Source organism: Simochromis diagramma, unplaced genomic scaffold (assembly GCF_900408965.1).
Source record: "Simochromis diagramma unplaced genomic scaffold, fSimDia1.1 OVJJ01000419.1, whole genome shotgun sequence".
Taxonomy (NCBI): domain Eukaryota; kingdom Metazoa; phylum Chordata; class Actinopteri; order Cichliformes; family Cichlidae; genus Simochromis; species Simochromis diagramma.
Window position 1 is genome coordinate 1,568,757 of NW_024387244.1, and position 19,376 is coordinate 1,588,132.

At 42.4% G+C, this 19,376-nt stretch overlaps 1 protein-coding gene across 4 annotated transcripts in view; it reads left to right on the forward strand.

Moving 5' to 3' along the window:
• The window catches only part of LOC120747121 (voltage-dependent R-type calcium channel subunit alpha-1E), a 110,658-nt gene that overhangs the window by 53,562 nt on the left and 37,720 nt on the right, over positions 1-19,376 (forward strand). For all 4 annotated transcript variants that reach the window (XM_040052774.1, XM_040052773.1, XM_040052771.1 and 1 more), the window contains exons 7-8: positions 17,522-17,625; positions 18,850-19,008. In XM_040052774.1, coding sequence (XP_039908708.1) covers positions 17,522-17,625; positions 18,850-19,008 — 263 coding nt within the window. The remainder of the gene's footprint in view (positions 1-17,521; positions 17,626-18,849; positions 19,009-19,376) is intronic.

Below are 19,376 nucleotides of genomic sequence, written 5' to 3' on the forward strand. Positions count from 1 at the left end.
GTGGCAGCTACTGTATATAGTCTCCTAGGCAAAAACTCCAGGGGGGGCTCCAATCAGCATTCATCACCATTATGTTATAAATAATCTGACACTAATAGAGCAGAGCTGGACACATCAGGCTGCCGTGCTAGCTAAGTTCTAACTTCAAAATAAATTAAATAATTTCATTTCATTTAATAAATGATGATTTAATAATAAAGTCTCCCCCACAGTTGAGGCTAGATATATGTGTATATATATATACATATATATGCTTGTGGTGCTTTATCAACTCTAAAGCTTTCAGAAAGGTGTTTTAGTGCAGCGGTCCCCAACCCCCGGGCCTCGGACCGGTACCGGTCCGTGAGTCGTTTGGTACCGGGCCGCGAGAGTTGAGGCTCAGGTGTGAAATGTCTGGTTTTCAGGGTTTTTATCGGTTTTCAGCGTTATTTTGTTATCGTTTTTATCGTTAACTCGGTTTTCCTGGGTCTTTTCACGTGTGTTATGAATCTTATTTTTTTCGGTACCGGTACTAGTTTTATTTTGTTGTATTTATCCGCGACACCTTAAAGGCCGGTCCGTGAAAATATTGTCGGGCATAAACCGGTCCGTGGAGCAAAAACGGTTTGAGACCGCTGCTTTAGTGCAATCAAAACTCTGCAAGAAACCACAAAACATTTAACTATATCTGTTGTTGTGAAACCCACCAGAAAAAATATCTAATGAATGTAAACATTTTGGCTAAAGAGGACCTCCCTCTCTCAAGTTTTGGTCTGCTGTAGCAGAGCTGGTCCTCAAGTGTCTGAAATTAAGCACGCAAACAACTTGTCTGATCAACAGGTTGTGATAACGCAATAAGAGGCTGCGCTCTGCCAGCACAGGCAGGGAAGCTAAACATGAATGTGAATAAGCCTGAATTTGAAATACTTAAAGCAACAGATTTGTAAATGTTTAATGAGGAGAAAGTACACGTGTGTGGACCTCAAGGCCGGTCAGTTTTGCTCTGTGAATGTAAACATGACCAACCATGAATTTCCACACACTAAACTTCAGTGTGCTATGACCAGAACACTGTGCTGGAAGCTGACTAAGCTGTTGAAAAGCATCTCACGCAGTGTACTTACAGTACATTAATTGAATGGGAGTTAAAGACTCTGGGGATGCTCAGCCTGCTCTGTGGGGGGGGGAGGTGTTGCATTATAGTGCATTTACAGCAGTTAAATCCTCGGGAGACACGAGCGCCTCATTGTCAGAGCAGAGAGGGAAATGCTCATGGTTCAAAGGAAGAGCTTGATGAGACAGCAGATTAACCTCGACACCTGTCTCTCGCTCACTGTCACACACACACACACACACACACACACACACACACACACACACACACACACACACACACACACACACAAATGAAATATTAATCAAGTCACAGGATAGAAGTACAAAGGGTGGCAGACACGGTTCTTAGAGAATTCTACATGATTCTGGCTGTTCAATTATTGATGAGGTCGGGCTTCTCATGATACTCCGCTCGCTGTTGGAGAGAGGAAGGACGTGAAGTTTGAGGAGAAAGATGGAGGAGAGGAGGGCACGGGAGAGGGGCGGCGTGGAGAGATGAGATTTGTTCCCGCCTCAAGCCTGTTGATCGGCTGACGTCACTGTCACATACTCTTGTGAGGACACTCAACATACAGGCTGTTCTGATGTGCTTGCATCTTCTGAGTGTGCTGGGCTCCAGTCATGTAAATGTAAATGAATGCATCTGCGTGTAAGTTTCACGTGATGATGTTTCAGATGAATTCCATCTTTACCGAACAGATATTTGGGGGGAAAAACAGATGAAGGAACTTTTATAAACGTGAACAACAGCAGCTGCATTTATTCCACTCTCGCATGCTGTGGGTTGAATTTGAACTACCAGTTGTGACTTAGGGCGGAAACATGCTCGATCTGGCTGAAATAGCCTCTAAGGTTTCATTGTATTAATATTCATCATGATGAAGTGAGCTGCAGATAGTTCCCTCTCTAAATTATCATTTTAGCCCGTGCAAAGATAAATTAATGAAAATGTTCTCACCGTGTCTCTCTCTGTTTCCCTTTTTCCTTCCACCTGTTCAACACTTCCAGTGCACATCAGCACTTCCAGACTTCTAGGCTATCACTCTAGGTTTGCAACTTTATTGGAAAGCAGATAAATGTTATGAGGTCTGGTTGGTATTATGAGATGTAACACCAGTTTTGTCTATCAGTCAGTAATTAGGAGGTCTCTACAGACAGGAAGAGTCTGAGTGTGTTGCAAATATTCTGCATATAGATGCTTTCAAATACAAACACTGAACTGTATTCATATTCCATTACAGTCGCTTGGCAGCGTCCCTCTATTTTCATTGTGGTTGTAAAGCAACACTTTCATTCGTGTAGCACTGCAAAGAAAGTTTCTGTGCAATGAGGCGGCGACAGCTGAGCTAAAGTAGGAGCAAGAAAGACTGAAACGGTGACCAGTCAAGCGATTTTTATCCCTTGGCTGCAAAAAGGTTGATGGGGTGTTGGCATCACCCCGGCAGGTCAGCGGGCAGTGTGGACACACAAGTTTATGAATATAATAACTCGAGAACGAGGTGACGTAAGATTTGGAAGTTGATACTGTGGGTGTACTCACTAAAAGTCTGGGACAAGTTCAAATCCCGGTGACCTTTACTTCAAGGTCAAGGTTAGAGGTGTGAGGAGGCTGAGGGGTAGCACTGGCCTGACACCCTCTGTCCTCAAAAGATGCCATCCAGAAACTTCAAGAAAGATAAACAGGCAGAATAACTGTTGATACCAATAATCAAATTAACATATGGAGAAACAAAAAGAGTGAACATTTAAGGCAAATACAGCATTACATATTCAAAAAATGTGCGTCAAAGAAGACATTAAGCAATATTAGATGCTGCTAAATGTTTCAGGAGCATGTGAATGTTGACCTCAGAGTGCAGTCAGTCAGTTAGCAGTGAAGTGAGAGTGTGCTCTGTGCTCTTTGTGAGCCCCAAAGATATTAAGTGGGGAAAAGACGGTTACATATTTTGTTTTACTCACTTGCTAAATAAACAGTTTGACCTCCATTTTTGAAAAAATGATCACGTGAGGGGATTATTGTTTTTTATTTACCTTGTGGGACTCTGAGAGATTCTGTTTATGTGTGTTGAAGTCTGCAGTCACCAAAACGCTCAGAAATGGCAACTTCAAGTGGACTTGACTTACAAGATTATGAGTTCTTATAGTGCAGTTACAACAAGCCTGCAGTAAATCCACTACGCTTTCAATCACACAGGCGGGAGCCCTCATTTAAAACTTTGCCCCGTGGAAACATAACACACGAGTGTTAGCTCAGACTACTAAACCTTTCCTCAGTGAGTACCCCGGACTCCCTCAACATTTTGCGCGAACATGTGTAATTATGGAAGCATTTGCTAAAAGTGTCAACGCTGGAGGCTGTGATTACCTCAGCAAGCTTCCTTGGTGTTTCAAGATGGCCTGTATTACACAGAGCGCGAGTGGGAGGGAGGTATGAAAATCCAGATGGCACTTACTGTTTCCTCAAAAGCTGTTATCGTGTAACGGAGGGCTGTTGTGGTGGAAATTGGAATAGAGGGTTTTCCTCAGGCCCGCTCACATGGTTCACCAGCCGGTTACTCCTGCTGAAAAAGCAAGCTGTGAGGCAGAGCAGCGAGGAGGAGAAGCATGGGAGAAAGAAAGGAAGTGAAGAAAAAGGAAGTGAAGAAGGACGAGATGGATAGAGCTGGAGCAAATACGAAGAAAGACTATTTGCATAATCGCACGTACTAATTGGTATCGTGGTCGACGCGTTGGCTGGTAAGCCCTCCATTAGAGTGGCAAAAGTTGGCAGAGGCAACGCCCACCATGGGTTTGTTTCATCACTGTGTGCCAGACCCTCAGGGGGGTGAGGAGGGGGGTGGTTAGCTCAGAGGCAGCTGATGAGTGTAAAGATAAGGAACCTGGGAGATGAGCATTTCTCTGTGGCTCTTATATATAGGATAATGTTTTTATAGACATTGCTGCCAAGTTTGTTATGAAGATTTTTTCAGTCTTTTCTTCTTTACTTCAGAAAACACATCTTGATTTTATTCATTTGGATCCCCATTAACTGTGCCCTAAAGCTCAGCCAGTCTATAGAGATACTGCCAGCTAAGTACCTGAAATGTAATTTTAGAACACCAACAAGTAGAAAGAGGAGAGGGCTGTTTAGAAAGCCTGTGACGGGAAAATATCTGAAGCAGAGGGAGGGAAAGATACTCGGGAAAATAAATGATGTAATATGGCTCTGATGTAGCAAACACTTTAAAATATTGTTTTCAAGACTTTGAGAAATCTGTCTGTTTTTCAAAACGGCAGCTAGTTATCTTGTTAATGTGATGCTTGTCTGTAAATGATAAATCATTGAAATATTTTTAGGGCAGTCAAATATTGCTTCCTAACTCTCGCTCAAAAGAGCAGCACAAGTCGTACTTTGATTATTCAGGTTTAGTTACATATAAATCCTGTAATGTAATTTTGTTCTAGTGAAACAATCACAAGTAACAAAAGTGAACGTAATGTTTATCGTTCACTTACCATCATATAGACTCATTTGCCACTTTGTTGGGTACACCTATACAACTGGTTGTTAACACGATTATCTCACCAGATATTCAGAGATGTAGGCAGGATCAAGAAGACCCACTGAAGTTCAAACTGAGCATCAGAATGGGGGAGAATGGTGGTCTAGGTGACTTTAAATGTGGCATGGTTGTTGGTCCCAGACAGGCTGACCAAAGCACTTCAACAGGCATTTTCCCATCAATCAGGAAAAAAAGAAAAAGAGAAAATATCCAGTGAGGAGCAGTTATCTGGGTGAAATGCCAGAGGTCAGAGAAGAATAGGCAGACTGCTTTGGGCTGATTGGACAATCCAGCATCACAGCAGCGAAACCTCTAATAGACACGCTGGTCCACAGAGTCCACTTCACACTCTGCTTCTCCAAAACATGGAATGAACACGCATGCAGACGTTACAGTTGATCAACTGAACGTTATTTAAATGCAACAGTCTGAGTATCCGTGACCTTCCCTTTATGACCACACTGCATCCATCTTCTGATGGCTGCTTTTAGCTTTGTGCTCGATGTAACGAAGCTCAAATCATCTCCAACTGGTTTCTTGAATATGAAAATGGGTTGACTATACGTGATTATAAATGGTCTCCATAGTCTCCAGCTCTCAATCCAGTAGATCACCTTTAGGATGTGGAGAAACAGGAAACCAGCTTTCATGGATCGTGGAAAGCTGCAGTATCTGTGTGCTGTCATTTCAATATGGACCAAAATTTCCGAGGAATATTTGAGGGACTTTGTCTCGATTCTTCTCGGAACAGATTCAACAGCTCTGAAGGAAAAAGGAGGTCCAACATTTTGCAAGGTGCATCTAATAAATTGTCTGAGTGTATTCTGTAGAGCCGCTGTCGCCAAGATTATGTGAAAAATTAAATTGTTGGCTGTGGTCAAAAATATCTGTCACAATTTGTATAATTAGGACTCAAATGCAGGACACGAGCAGACTGATTAACAAAAGGCGAGACATCTTATTACGAGTAATTTGAGGAGCTGGGTAAGAGCGGAAGTGCTGTAGGTGACGTCAGACGCCGGAGAAAAACCAATGGTGGCTCAAAATGAAACCAACACATTTTGAAACTTAAGTTACACCAAACAATTGATCGACAACAAAACATATCATCATTTCCAAGACCCTGGAGGAGTATTGGACACTCTCCTGCTGTTTATTGGCTTGGAGGTGTCTGGAGGTTCCTTAGGGGTGGGTTGGACTGTGTTCCTGATCTGGATGGGGCTTTGGTGCTGCTCCTGTGTGGGTTGGGGGACTTCAGGGGGCTCTCCACCTCGAGGCTGGGATTCTGGCTTTGCTTAGGCACTCGGGCCGCGGCTGGTGAGTCGCCAAGGTTGTCCCAGGAGGACCAACTCAGGGTCAACTGCGACCCCGCCCTCAGAGAAGAGCAGAAGAGAGCACTCTATCCCTCTTCTTCTCCTTTATTCCCCCTCTCTTTCTGCCAGCTTTCTCCCCAAATTCACTTTCTTTCTTTTTCTTTTCTGTCCGTTATGGTTGTAATAATCCAAAATAAAAAATCCTAATAAAGTTCTAATAAAATATGACTATCAAGTGGACAGTTATAATAAATGCCACAATGCCCCACTTGTACTAACAATTCTGATTGCTGCACTGTTGGACACGACAGGGGAAAAGAGTAATAAACTTTAAGCATCAAATGTCCAGATGGTGGAGAAAGAATCAAAATCCAAAAGGACAAAGTGACACAAGAAACCAAACTCACTTCCAGAGTAATTAATCAAACCATGAGTCCAAAACTTCATAAATACTAAAACATAACTAGAAATCAAATGCTAAGAACTAACATTCAAGATCTACCAAGATGATAATTAAAGTGAAATAGGAATCAAAATACCCATCCATCCATCCATCCATCCATCCATCCATCTTCATCCGCTTTATCCGGGGCCGGGTCGCGGGGGCAGCAGCCTAAGCAAAGAAGCCCAGACCTCCCTCTCCCCAGCCACCTCCTCCAGCTTATCCGGGGGAACACCCAGGCGTTCCCAGGCCAGCCGAGAGATATAATCTCTCCAGCGTGTCCTGGGTCTGCCCCGGGGCCTCCTCCCGGTGGGACATGCCCGGAACACCTCACCGAGGAGGCGCCCAGGAGGCATCCTCGTCAGATGCCCGAACCACCTCAGCTGGCTCCTTTCGATGTGGAGCAGCAGCGGCTCTACTCTGAGCCCCTCCCGGACGGCCGAACTTCTCACCCTATCTCTAAGGGAGAGGCCAGCCACCCTTCGGAGGAAGCTCATTTCTGCCGCTTGTATCCGCGATCTCGTTCTTTCGGTCACTACCCAATCAAAATCAAAATACCTCAAAATAATAAAAACCTAAAGCGCTAGAAGAGTAACAATGAACAGAAAGCCTAAACCAAGAGACCCAAACCAGGACAAGAACTTTATAAACCTGTTGAATTATGCTGCGATGTTATCTCGTCGTTTTGTAGGTTAGCTTCGGGAGAAAACAGAAAATGACAGATTTATACCTTAAACTGACAGAGACAGTTCCCTTTGCTGTGAGAGCAGTTTATACTGCAGGCATCAGACTTTATTCTGACCATTTCCTGCTCTGTTACTACTGCCGACCAGAAGGGAGAGCTAACGCGAGAGCTTCAAATTGATTTACATCAGTGAAGCCAACACCCTTAATATCAGCCAGCATGGGATGTGCTCTTTGTTTCTCTCCATGTCTTCACTGTACTTCACATCTCGGCCCTCTTTCACTTGCTTTTGTTTCTTGGCTTCAGTTCAATTTTCTTCAGTTTTTAATACATTTCTTAAGCTTTGCTCTTTAAATGATATTAATATGACAGATAAGTTGTGAACATACATCACTGCACCTGACTCACTGAAGGCTGCGAGCACAATCTGTCTGGTGTGTATTACTGTTACTCATGCGTATGAACCAAATGTGCCACTACTGCACGTCTTTTAGCCAGCAACACCGTATGTCTGCTTGGCATTCATGCACATGTTAGACGTGACTATATCAAACTGTCTCTCACACACACACATATTCACACAGACGTGTCCTCTCCAGTCTTATTTTCCATCTGTTGTCTGATCGATTGATGAGTTCAGACATAGCAGGGGTGGATATGTCCCCCTGAGCTGTTACCGTGGTGACTGAGAACCCCGCCCCAGGTCAGGCTGTCACTGGCTCCAGTCCCGCTGCTACAGTTAGTCAGAAAAGGACAGAAAAGTGCAGATACACCTGTTTCTTTGTACGTTTATGTGCGTGAGTGATGGCAGCACTCTTCTCCCACATTTCATTTGGCCTTTGTTTTAAAATAAACAAAGTGAAACATGATTAAGATGAAGAAAGAGAGAGCAGTTAGTGACATTTGAATCCTCGCGCAGACGTGGTGTTTTACCTGTGATCTCATCCCGAGGCAGTGAATGATGATCATGATGCCGAGGAAGCTGACAGCCTAACAGGTTCTCTCTCTGCCCCTGTGTGCTCTCCCTCCTTCATCCTATAAAGACGATGAATGGGCTGCGAAACAAAGCCCGTGTCAGGGGTCTTTATGCAGTCCAGTCTAGTGTCTGATTAGAGACGATGAGGTGCTACACTAAGATCAAAGGGGTTCCTCTTTTTGAAGGAACTGAAGTCAAATGACATTCAATTTGCAACTTAAAGTTACACAAACTGAGGGAGGGTCGGGGCCATTTCTCAGTCGTGACCTGGCAGTTTGTCTTCACAAACTCAATTTTACTCAGAATTAAATTTTTGCTCCTTTTCAGTCTTACATTTGTCTCTGAACGAGATCTGGTAAAAGACGCGATTGACAAACTACAAAGAGTACGGTCGCAACTGAAGTCTCCTCAGATGATGTTCAGAATGAAATTGCATTTTTCAGAGACAAACAGAAATGCGTGTGCAGCCGGTGGCAGCGCCGGGGAGCTTACTTAGGATACAGTGAGAGAGGCTGAAACACACATGCTACCCACGTTACAAAACACCGGCTAAATCTGGGCACTAATTTATATTTTGAGTGCATGAGTCATAAAACAGAACAGTATAAATGTATTAATACATCAATAAAGACGTTACATTTTTTAAAAAGTTCATTGTTATTGGGCACATCTATGCTGGGTTTCTGTGTCCAGTTAGATTTGGGAGATGCTGTATAGCGATTTACATCACACCAGCAAATATGGCTGAATTTAATGGCTGAATATAGAAAAAAGTTATTAAAATGGAGGATTTATCCACTCAACATAGAATTGTTGTCTTAAATCCAAAGTAATTTTGGTGTTTTGTGGTTTGGGGCTTATTATAACTCCTTTTACAACATGAAACACACAGCGTGCCGTTTAGTTTCTAGGTTCTATGCTTCCTCCCCACCTAAGCAGCATACTCACAGGAACACTAGAGGTCCGTTAGCTTCGGACATATATGCCGTTAGTGTTTTGTTATTTTCTTTCATATTTCAAAGTGAGAAAAGAGGCTGAAGAGAAGATTTGTAACAGTCCAAATACAACCTGTGTCTGTGAATCTTGTTTTGACCACATCTTCTAAGAGGAGTCAGAATCAACAGTTATGTTGCCAAGAGAGGCTACTGAGATTAAACTGAGCCTGAATGCAGACACTTCGCTCACCTCTGGAGATTTTCACTTGTAGAAACCCGGCGTTTGATCTCTGCTGGAGTCTAAGCAAAGGACCTGACTAACAATTGACCGTGAATTTGCATTAGAAGATTGCTTTCAGTGTACTGTGGAGCTGTGGTTTGTAAAAAGCTAAGAACTTCGACCTTAGATGCTGCTCGGTGTTTCTTAAGGGCACTCTGGTTTGTCACTGTCAAAATGACGTCAGTGTCAGTGGAGCTCCTTAAGCCATGTTGCTGTCACAGTTGTGTCACTGCCAGGAAGCAGCATAGCACTGGCTTTGAGACAAAAGGCAACCTTCGGCCCAAACACAGAATTTACTTCTTTATATTTGTGTCCATCTCAAAAGCAACACTTGAAAAGTCATTGTAAGTTTGCTATTGTTGACACAGGGACTATATTTTTTATACTATATATAATTGTAATATGATAATACAGTAATTCCGATAATTATAATATTACAATATCATGATAAATACATTATAAAATGAATAATTTATAAAACATCCTATATTATAATTTACTGAGATGCACACACATGTGCAGCTCCCTGGATAAAAGCACCTTTGACAGCAACAGTAACTCCAATAACAAACTGTTACAACCAAAGTATGCAGAAGAGCATCTCTGAACGCACAACATGTCAAACCTTGACGCAGATGTGCTACAGCAGCAGAAGACCCCACTGGTGCCACTCCTCTGTTAGGAACAGAAAACAGAGGCAAGGCAAGTTTATTTGTACAGCACAACTCAACAACAAGGTGATTCAAAGTGCTTTACAGAGACATTAGAAACAAAAACAAATAAAAAGCATGATTTAAAATTGATTAAAACACGCAAACAAACAAACAAAACAGTATATAAAATCAAAACAGATAAAATCAGAACAGTAGATAAAATCAGTAGTTAAATGTAAGTTTTTGAAATTTAAGCTTAAGTGTGGATTTGGTGCTTTATTCAAATGCAGCTGAGAACAGGTGAGTCTTCAACCTGGATTTAAATAAACTGAGTGTTTCAGCTGATCTGAGGCTTTCTGGGAGTTTGTTCCAGATATAAGGAGCATAAAAGCTGAATGCAGCTTCTCCGTGTCTGGTTCTGACTCTGGGAACTGATAAAAGACCGGATCCAGATGACCTGAGGGATCTGGAAGGTTCACACTGGGTCAGGAGGTCACTGATGTATTTTGGTCCTAGACCATTCAGAGCTTTATAGACCAGCATCAGCATCAGAACAGAGGCTCGTGTTCACAGTGTTTTTTATTCGCTGAACTCAAATGACCTCCACGAGCACCAGATCTCAATCCAGGAGAGCACATTTGGGCTGTGTGAAATGGGGCAGGTGCATCACGGATGTGCAGTCGACAAATCTGAGGAACTGTGCGATGTTATTATGTCAGAATAGACCAAAACCACATTCATGTTTCCAGCACCTTGTTGATGGGGTTCAACCAGGTACCAGTGAGGTGGACCTATTAAAGAAGTGTAGAAGCATAGAAGTGTTTCTGCTGCATAAGACGTTTTTGTACACCATCAATACTTCTCATTGATGGTGTGATTTTAATCAAGTTTACCAGCATCTACTGATACTCAAAACTTTCCCTTTATGACCTCCTTGTGAATTAAATGATAGTCATTTATAGCAGGTGTATGTGAGTGTGTGATGTACAAAGTGTTGGTGACTCATGTCTGCAATGAGCTAAATTAACATCTCCTCCTTCATTCACTCTCTCTCACTTTCTCTGACTTCTAACAGATGGCTACTGAATCATTTACCCATATTTATTATTCATTCTGGCCAAAGAGCAAACATTTAGCTAGCTGACATATAAACCAATATGCAGGCTGATAAACCCAGGCCAGTATCTCAGGCTGTTGATTTAAGGAATAGTTGCATTTGACCTTGCTTCCTTCCTTCCCACCCACCCCTCTGTCTGTCCGTCCGATCTTGCACAACAAATTGTGTTTCTTATGTGTGCGTTTGGGGTTCCTGCTGTTTTTCGGTGAGGAGGAAAGAGAATAAAAAGGACAAATGAGGGGGGGAGTTAAAAATGAGTGAGTACACTGTGGGAGGCACAGAGGCTTATATCAACTAAACCAACCAGAGCAGCACTGTAGGAGTTTTTTCGTGCAATTCCTTCTTCTGCACACACCACCCACCACACTGTGAGAGCAGCGGTTTTAATTGATTGTCCTGCAGAATCTTACATCTCCCTAAACAGGAACCCTGTGATGTATGTTTTTTAAAAATCACGCTCAGCTGTTCCTTCCTTCCACAGGTAATAATAATAATAATAATAATGGATTGCATTTATAGGACTGTGTTGTACTGTAAGTGAAAAATTGTTTCTCTATTGTTAGAGTTTTCACAAAGATTAAGACTCGTGCTCATGGACACATCAGCTGGGAGGATATTTGCTGGGAAGGCAGTTGGGTCTTACTTTAAGATGCTAGTTTTAATTAAGCTATTCTTTCAACATTTAGTGTAATGCACAAAATATGGTGTTAGTCTTCCTGCTGAGACAAAACTTTCTATATCTCATGTGTGCATTGTATTGTACTGCGTGAACTTAGTTGAAGCCTCTTCTGACAAATTCCCAGGTTCATTCCAGGAGACGAAAGAGGGAGAGATAATTTGGAACAAAGTGATTATACAGCTTGAAGCGTTAGAAAATAGCAACTGCATAACCAGCAGTGACGAAATAATTCAATAATTAACTGTGACAATAAAATAAAATCACAGCATCTGTTGCAATAAATCTGCTCATTTCCAGTAGCCAGTGTGCCTTCTTAACTATTTGTTCTTGAGTAATGTTTAAAACCCCTACAAAGCACAAAATGGCAACAAAACACCTTCAGTATCTTAATCTTTGATTAATTTTTATTGTTTAATATCCTTTAATTTCCTTAGCTTCACCTCGTGCTATGTTTCCCTGTGTAGTGCTGCTGGAGTCTCTCCGCCTGATGCAATCTACTGGAATTTGTACACATGAAACATGATGACTGTGTGCCGTACGCGCTATTGGTCTCTGTCGTGGAAGTAAAGACAATCACGGCTATTCTGTATCCCTCAGCATTACAGAGGTCCTTCAGTTGACTTTAGGATGTGGCTGTGTCCAAAATCAGTCACTCCTCACTATGGAGTGGACTGTTTAGAAGTTGCCACTATGTAGTGGGGCGACCGTGGGTCAGGGGGGTTGGGAAGCTCATCTTGTAACCGGAAGGTTGCCGGTTCGATCTGTCTGTCTTGGTCGTTGTGTCCTTGGGCAAGGCACTTCACCTACTGCCTACTGGTGATGGCCAGAGGGGCCGATGGTGCGATATGGCAGCCTCGCTTCTGTCAGTCTGCCCCAGGGCAGCTGTGGCTGCAACTGCAGCTGCCTCCACCAGTGTGTGAATGTGAGAGTGAAGGAATAGTGGAATTGTAAAGCGCTTTGGGGGTCTCGAAAAGCGCTATATAAATGCAATCCATTATCATTATTATTATTATTATTATTATTAGTGTTGTCCAATAGGGAGAATAGTGGACACGGAGCATCCTACACTGGCATGATTTCGACCCAAACAGAAAATCCAGTTTGCACTTGCACGGAGTCAGACGTGCACAAAAAGGTCATAAGGAACACGTAAACTGCATCAAACACTAACAGGAGTAGGAAGTACCAACACGAAAGCCACACAAAGATCTAACCTTCAAAATAAAACATTAAAAAAATCAAACATTCCCACTGTGCAGTTAGGTCGTGTTTCTGTGTTTCTGTTATTCTTAGTTAGTAGTTATCCACTTATTCTTCCTTCTTCCTGCTTCGCTCTGGTCAGCATGTCTCTCTGGTGTCTTGTTTTCAGTTTTACTTCCTCAGCAGTTTTGTGGTTATTATTCAGACCTGTGTGTCATTACCTTCCTGGAGCCAATTCCCTGATTACCTTCATGGGTATAAATAGTCCGGTCTTCTTTAGAGTCTTTGTCAGATTATCTCTGTCTTCCTTTGTGGGCATAGCTAGTTTGTGGCACTTGGCTCTAAAGGTTTTTGTTCTTTCTTTCTGTAATGATTACAAATGCATATCTTACTTCAGCCCATGTGTTCTGAGCAAATTGTTTCATGCGAGGCATGTAACGGAGAAGCACCACTGAAAAATACACTTTGATTATAAAGGATTTTTAGGGGAAAAGAGGTATTGCCTAAAAATAATGAAAAGAAATTAACTGTATTTTCTTTGTCTTTTCTCTCAGAGACCTTATATGGCACCATCATTCATCCTCCTCGTTTAGGAGTTTTATGACTTTTATAAAATTCTCTGCGACTGTCACTGATCTTGGCTGACTTGAAGTAAAAACTGATGATAATCTCAAATCCTGGCAATGTATAGAAAATAATGCAAAATTAACTGTAGTTTACCTGAATTAATCAGTTAATCTAAAAATCAGATTTAGGGATAGTTTAAATTTGTGTCCTTCAAGCACTCGTTTTATCAGCGCAGAGTGATTTTTATAGTTAACTTACTGAACAAAAATTCTAAAAATGTGCCAGCTACGAGTAAATGATTTCAAATAAAACCATAGACCCATCGTTCTTCTTTTAAATGGCAGATACTTTCAGTCAGAAGGATAAATACAGATGTAAATAACAGTGCTAATCACCGAGTAACCGGGCTCTGTGGTGCCATATTGTGCGTGCTTGCTTGAGGCACTTAAGGCCCCCGCAGACCCACACAGGTGTTTTTAGTTAACATGCTAATTACACCTGTATTGTTTTTTTTTTTTTTAACTATAACAGTGTTACAAATGTAATGTAACAAAACTGTCAAGCACTAATAAAATGATAACAGTGTACCTATCCTAACAGGTGCAACAAAACTCACATGTCCATCAAGCCCGACTGGTAGACGCCCACACAGTCCTTAAAAGAGCTTTCATCAGTCAGCATAAGTGAAAACACCTGCGTGGATGCGCTGTGGGGTTTTAATGAAAGGAAATCATTAAAGTCATATTAATGTTCCTTGTAACACCTTTGATTTTCATGCTCTCGCTGTTGCAAAGGTTCATTTTGGAGAAATGGAAACGCTGTAAGTGAGCGATGGCTCTCTGAATACTGTTAGAGGTGTTGCAGCGTCAAATAATGACACGTTACAATGAGCAAATACAATATGGATTACTGTGTGTGTAACAGAGTCCACGGCAGACCTGATGACATGCTCACGGTTGCCGTACACAATCACACGCTCGCAGCTTTCCAGCTCAGCCGACACTCCAACAGCATGACGTCAGTCCGCACAGAGGCGTGATTGCGGATGCCGTGCAGGTGCGTCCACCGTCCCTGCAGCAGCACCGCAGACCACGCCCTGTCACAATGCGTTGTACACGTTTAAAGTTATTCCATAACACACAATCAATCATTGAAGAAAAATCAAAGAGGATTTTCTTCTGCTGGAATATAATTTGAATCCTTATTTTAACACACAAAACTGATGCTGTGACTCAAAAGCTGCAGACCGGTGATTAATGTCGTTACAATATCCAGGTGCGCTCACATCACACTCGTTAACAGCTCAACAGCGACACGGAGCATAAGCCACAACGTTATCAGTATCACGCCACGACAGCTGTCACGCCAGATTTGTCACGCAGCGGGGAGCTGTCACCTCTGCAGGGTATGTCATTGTTACTCACTTATCATGGCTGACAACTCTGACCAGGCCATCGGCTAAGGTCACTACAGTGCGTCTCATATAACGCTCGCAGACATGCTCAGAGTGAACGGACACGTTTTTCTGTCTGACAGATCCCAGTGACTAAAAGCGACTTTATTCATTTTCAGAAACACCAGTCACCTTTGAGCTTCGAGCCGTCCCTGAGATCGGTTAGGTTGTCTAAAGATTTATTACAAGGGTAACCCAAACCCCCTTGTTGCCATAGGACCCCCTTCAGTTGTGGGTGTGGCTAGCCCTGTGAAAGGCTCCCGAATGAATTTTATTTGGAAATCTATTGAAAAAATAAAAGAAACTGCAGAATAACCAACACTTGTTTGTGTTTGTTTTGTTTCATCCTTTAACTCTGGACCACTTCATGGTGTTCATGAATAAAATGGTGACTAATAACACTAAAAATGAATATTCCTGCATTACCGAGAAGGAAGTCAACCGGGAGGTGCCAAACTCCTTCTTTGAGCCAAATCGGCCATGTGTTGTGCTTCCCTTGGCTGATTTAAATCTGCCACTTTCTGAGGCCAACCTTCACCTTCCTCATGTCCGTCATGTAGGTGGTGCCAATGGCCAGACGGCTGTAATGTGCAATATGTCTGTAACAGTAATGAGTATAGCAGGCTGTGGGACAGAGGGAATTGTTAGTGAAAGCATGTTTCTGCAACATTTCATTAGATAAATATGTGTATATATTTTTTTCCTGATAAATCTAATAACATATAGTTTAATTTGGTGCTGATATGTCTATTTATTACCCAAAATATTGACTCACAGATGGCTTTTTTTTTTTTAAATTTAGCAGAGGAAGCTTCTATACATCTGAGTCTTCGCTCTAATGGCCTCAATCCATTTTCATACTATGAGTCATTTATTTGTGTATTGGTAGGCTTTAGCAGTAACTACCAGTATGCTTAGTATGGCTATAACATGTTATTTAGAAATGTTGTCTCAAAATCTAACAAACAAGCAAAAACTTTTACCCCAAAAATGGTTTTGGACTTTTCTAACTGTGGTTGCACCAAAGTCCCAGAACACAATCTAACTTCTGCAAATGGTTGTTGCTGCAAAACGGAGCCTGGGACGTCCTCTGAATATCAGCGGACTGAATGAGAAAGCCATTTTTAGAGCCTTCATCGCCATAACAGTTAAAGAGCAGTCAGGACTGATGGTCTGAAGAAAGATGGAAAGATGAGGGAGGTCGAGGATGAAATGACGGCGGTGTCAGGAGGGAGCGAGTGGTTGGATTAAAAGGAGGGAAGGAGACGAGAGAAAACAGGAATAATCAGCGCGTTAGTGAGCTGTTGAGGCTGGGATGAGGAGGGAGTGGCTTCAGGTGTGAATGCAGTTCTATTTCTATATCTGCGTGGATGACGGGGAGCTATTTTAATCCTTCTCTCGTCTCCTCGTCCCCCATCTCTTTATCTTTTTTCTTTCTTTTCATAATTAAATCAAATGACACTCCTTGTCTTCTAACAGTACAGACCGAACTAATTCTCACCACTCGATCACAGAAATGTAATTGGGTCTGTGATGCTGCGTTTCTAGCTGTGTGATAATCAAGTATGCAATTACCGTTGAGCAAATTACTGCACGTAAAGATGATACCATAAATCATCTGTGATAATCCACCTATCAGTTTGCTTAGCTCGTCTATGTCTTTACTTTTTGGTCATAAGTACGGTCCTGAAATAAAATGCTGTATCACTCTTCCCTTAGCGAACCTATCGTCTACTCCCCTTGCACTGCTTTTCTTTTGTTTATACCTCACTTCTTCATCCTTCTCTGCCTCCCACTCTGCAGGCATCGAGGTGAAAGTGGAATAAATAAGTGCTCAGGTCGGTGGACAACGTAAAAACAGAATGAATCAGAGGTGGAGTATAATTGGGAAGGTGGTTGAATGGCAGGTAGAGGGGGAGAGGAGGGAGGGAGAGGTTTAGGGATGAAGGGCGAGATATGAGGATAGAGAGAAAGGGGAAGCAGGAGGGCAGACTAATGAGAGACCAGGGGTGAGATCACCAGACACGACTTTTTTCTTTCTTGTCATTTTGAGGACTGAAGGCCACAGAGGTGTTTTTTTAGAGAGAAAACAAGACAAACAAAGTGAAAATGAGACCTGCGCAGGGCTTTGTGCAGAGCATAAAAGGCTGGCGTGTTTGTAACGTGTGCGTGTCCACATGTGTGTCCGCGAGCTTCGCGTCCCTGCAGCCTGAGGGTGTCCTGCCTTCTCCTGATGGAGCTGCTTTCTTTGTTCTCCCCCTAAATAGCAGTTGTCACGGCCGTCCTCCCACACAGAGGGAAAGAGCCAAAAGTCCCCCAGATAATCATTGTTGTTGTTTCTCCTCTGTGTTCTTCGCCTGCCGGAGACCCTCTCGTCATCACAGTCGCTATCTAAGCGCCGCAGCCGTCCTCCGACACTCCGCGCGCCGGCCTCGTGTTTTTGTTTTTCGACACGGCTCCGCGCAGCCTACAGAGCATGAAATTGTGGTATTAATGTGCATCTGCGAAACAGTGACAGTCCTGTTCTTTCTCTTTGTCTTCTGTTTGTGTGGGTTTACACATGCACACGCGTTTGCTCGTTAAGGATCCTGGCTGCAGCAGGGGCACACATGAACATCTCAGTGGACTTGAGGACGTTGAGAGCTGTGCGAGTACTTCGACCTCTCAAGCTGGTCTCGGGCATCCCCAGTGAGTCTCACTTATACTAAATCAATGTGCCGTTGTTGTCCTTTTCATCTGGATCTATGTATGCGCAGGCTGCGTGTGATAAAGAGGATTAATGGGTAAGCTTAAGCAAGTGGCAAAATAAAAGCAACCCCGTTATTGGCAAATACTGATATTTGGTATCAGCATAAGGACAGCTGTTGTTTTTATTTAAGGTACTGCCTCAGAACCTTCTGGAAAACTAATCAATAACATTGTGACAGTCAAACAAGAAGCAGTCAGAGAGCACAAACCTCCACCAAGGCAGCTCGCTTACTTTTAAGGGAATAGTACAGTGTCGTGTTTTGTATGTAGGAGTAGGTAAGAGATAACAGCTATAACTGCACGTGAGCTTATTTTATAATATTAAACTACAATTTATTTCTAGCTAACTAGGCAGCTCATTCGTTCTCTTCACAGACCTTTCTTTAAAGATATGACACATTTTGGGATCAATTTGAAAGAAAGGCAGGTGTAAAATGTCAAAGGTGAGGTCAAAGGTCAAATGTGATATTTAGAATCTCCACATACCAGTATCATTTCCTAATATAGCCAATAAAACAAAGGCAGCAGCACTTTAGGGAAAGTTTAAAACTTAAAAGACATTTTCTGGAAAATCACCACATTATCGCTGCCCCTGTATCCATATGTGTTGTCATTTTAAATCGCTCTATGTTAGCGTTATCATCACTTTGACTTTAAGATCAATCTATTGACCATGCAGAAGAGGTCAAAGGTCAAACGTGACATAATATTTTAAATCTCTATACAATACTTTCTACATGTTGACAACACGCACTTGTAAAAATCATAGTTTAACTTCTCTTTATTTTCCACCAATAAATCATTTAGTTGATCTTGATTAGTAGATTTCAGCTAAAATTTGAATTATTATTAACATCGCCCCACTCAACACCCGTACACAGTTTTATTAGTTTTATTATGTTTACAAATACAAAGAGCTACATGCACACACACACAAACAACAGCAGAAGCATAACCTCCTTCTTTCAAACATAATTTATATCAACAGATTTGCAACACTTTTCACTTTGTGGCGATTTTTAACTAAAAAGAAGTTCTAAAGGATTTTATGAGAAGCTTCAGCTGATGCATTTAAATTGTTGTGTGTGTGTGTGTGTGTGTGTGTGTGTGTGTGTGTGTGTGTGTGTGTGTGTGTGTGTGTGTGTGTGCGCGCTCTCCCTCCAGGTCTGCAGATAGTCTTGAAGTCTATAATGAAGGCCATGGTCCCTCTGCTACAGATCGGCCTGCTACTCTTTTTTGCGATCCTCATGTTCGCCATCATCGGTTTAGAGTTTTACAGCGGCAAACTCCACTACAGCTGCATCCCGAAGCCTGGGATCCTGGGTACAGACGCTCAGAGTTCATCTTTGAATGTCAAAGAGACGACATTGTCTCATGGATAAGTTGTGTTTGTGTACAGCAGTCTCATGCATGTTTATGCACTTCTTTAGGTAGTAGCTCTGTACTCATAAGCACAAATGCATACACACATGGGCACAGACACACACCATACTAGGCTGCACCTGGAGATGTGATCAAACCAAACCCTCTTCTGTGTAATTAAACCCAACAATGCAGGCTGGCACAATGGCTCATTGTACATTCATAGGTATCATTAACCTCCGAGCAGCTCCTGTCACACACGAGCTGAATGGACAGTTTGATAACACAGACATACTCGAGTATTTTGTGGTCAGATTACTAGAAAGTGG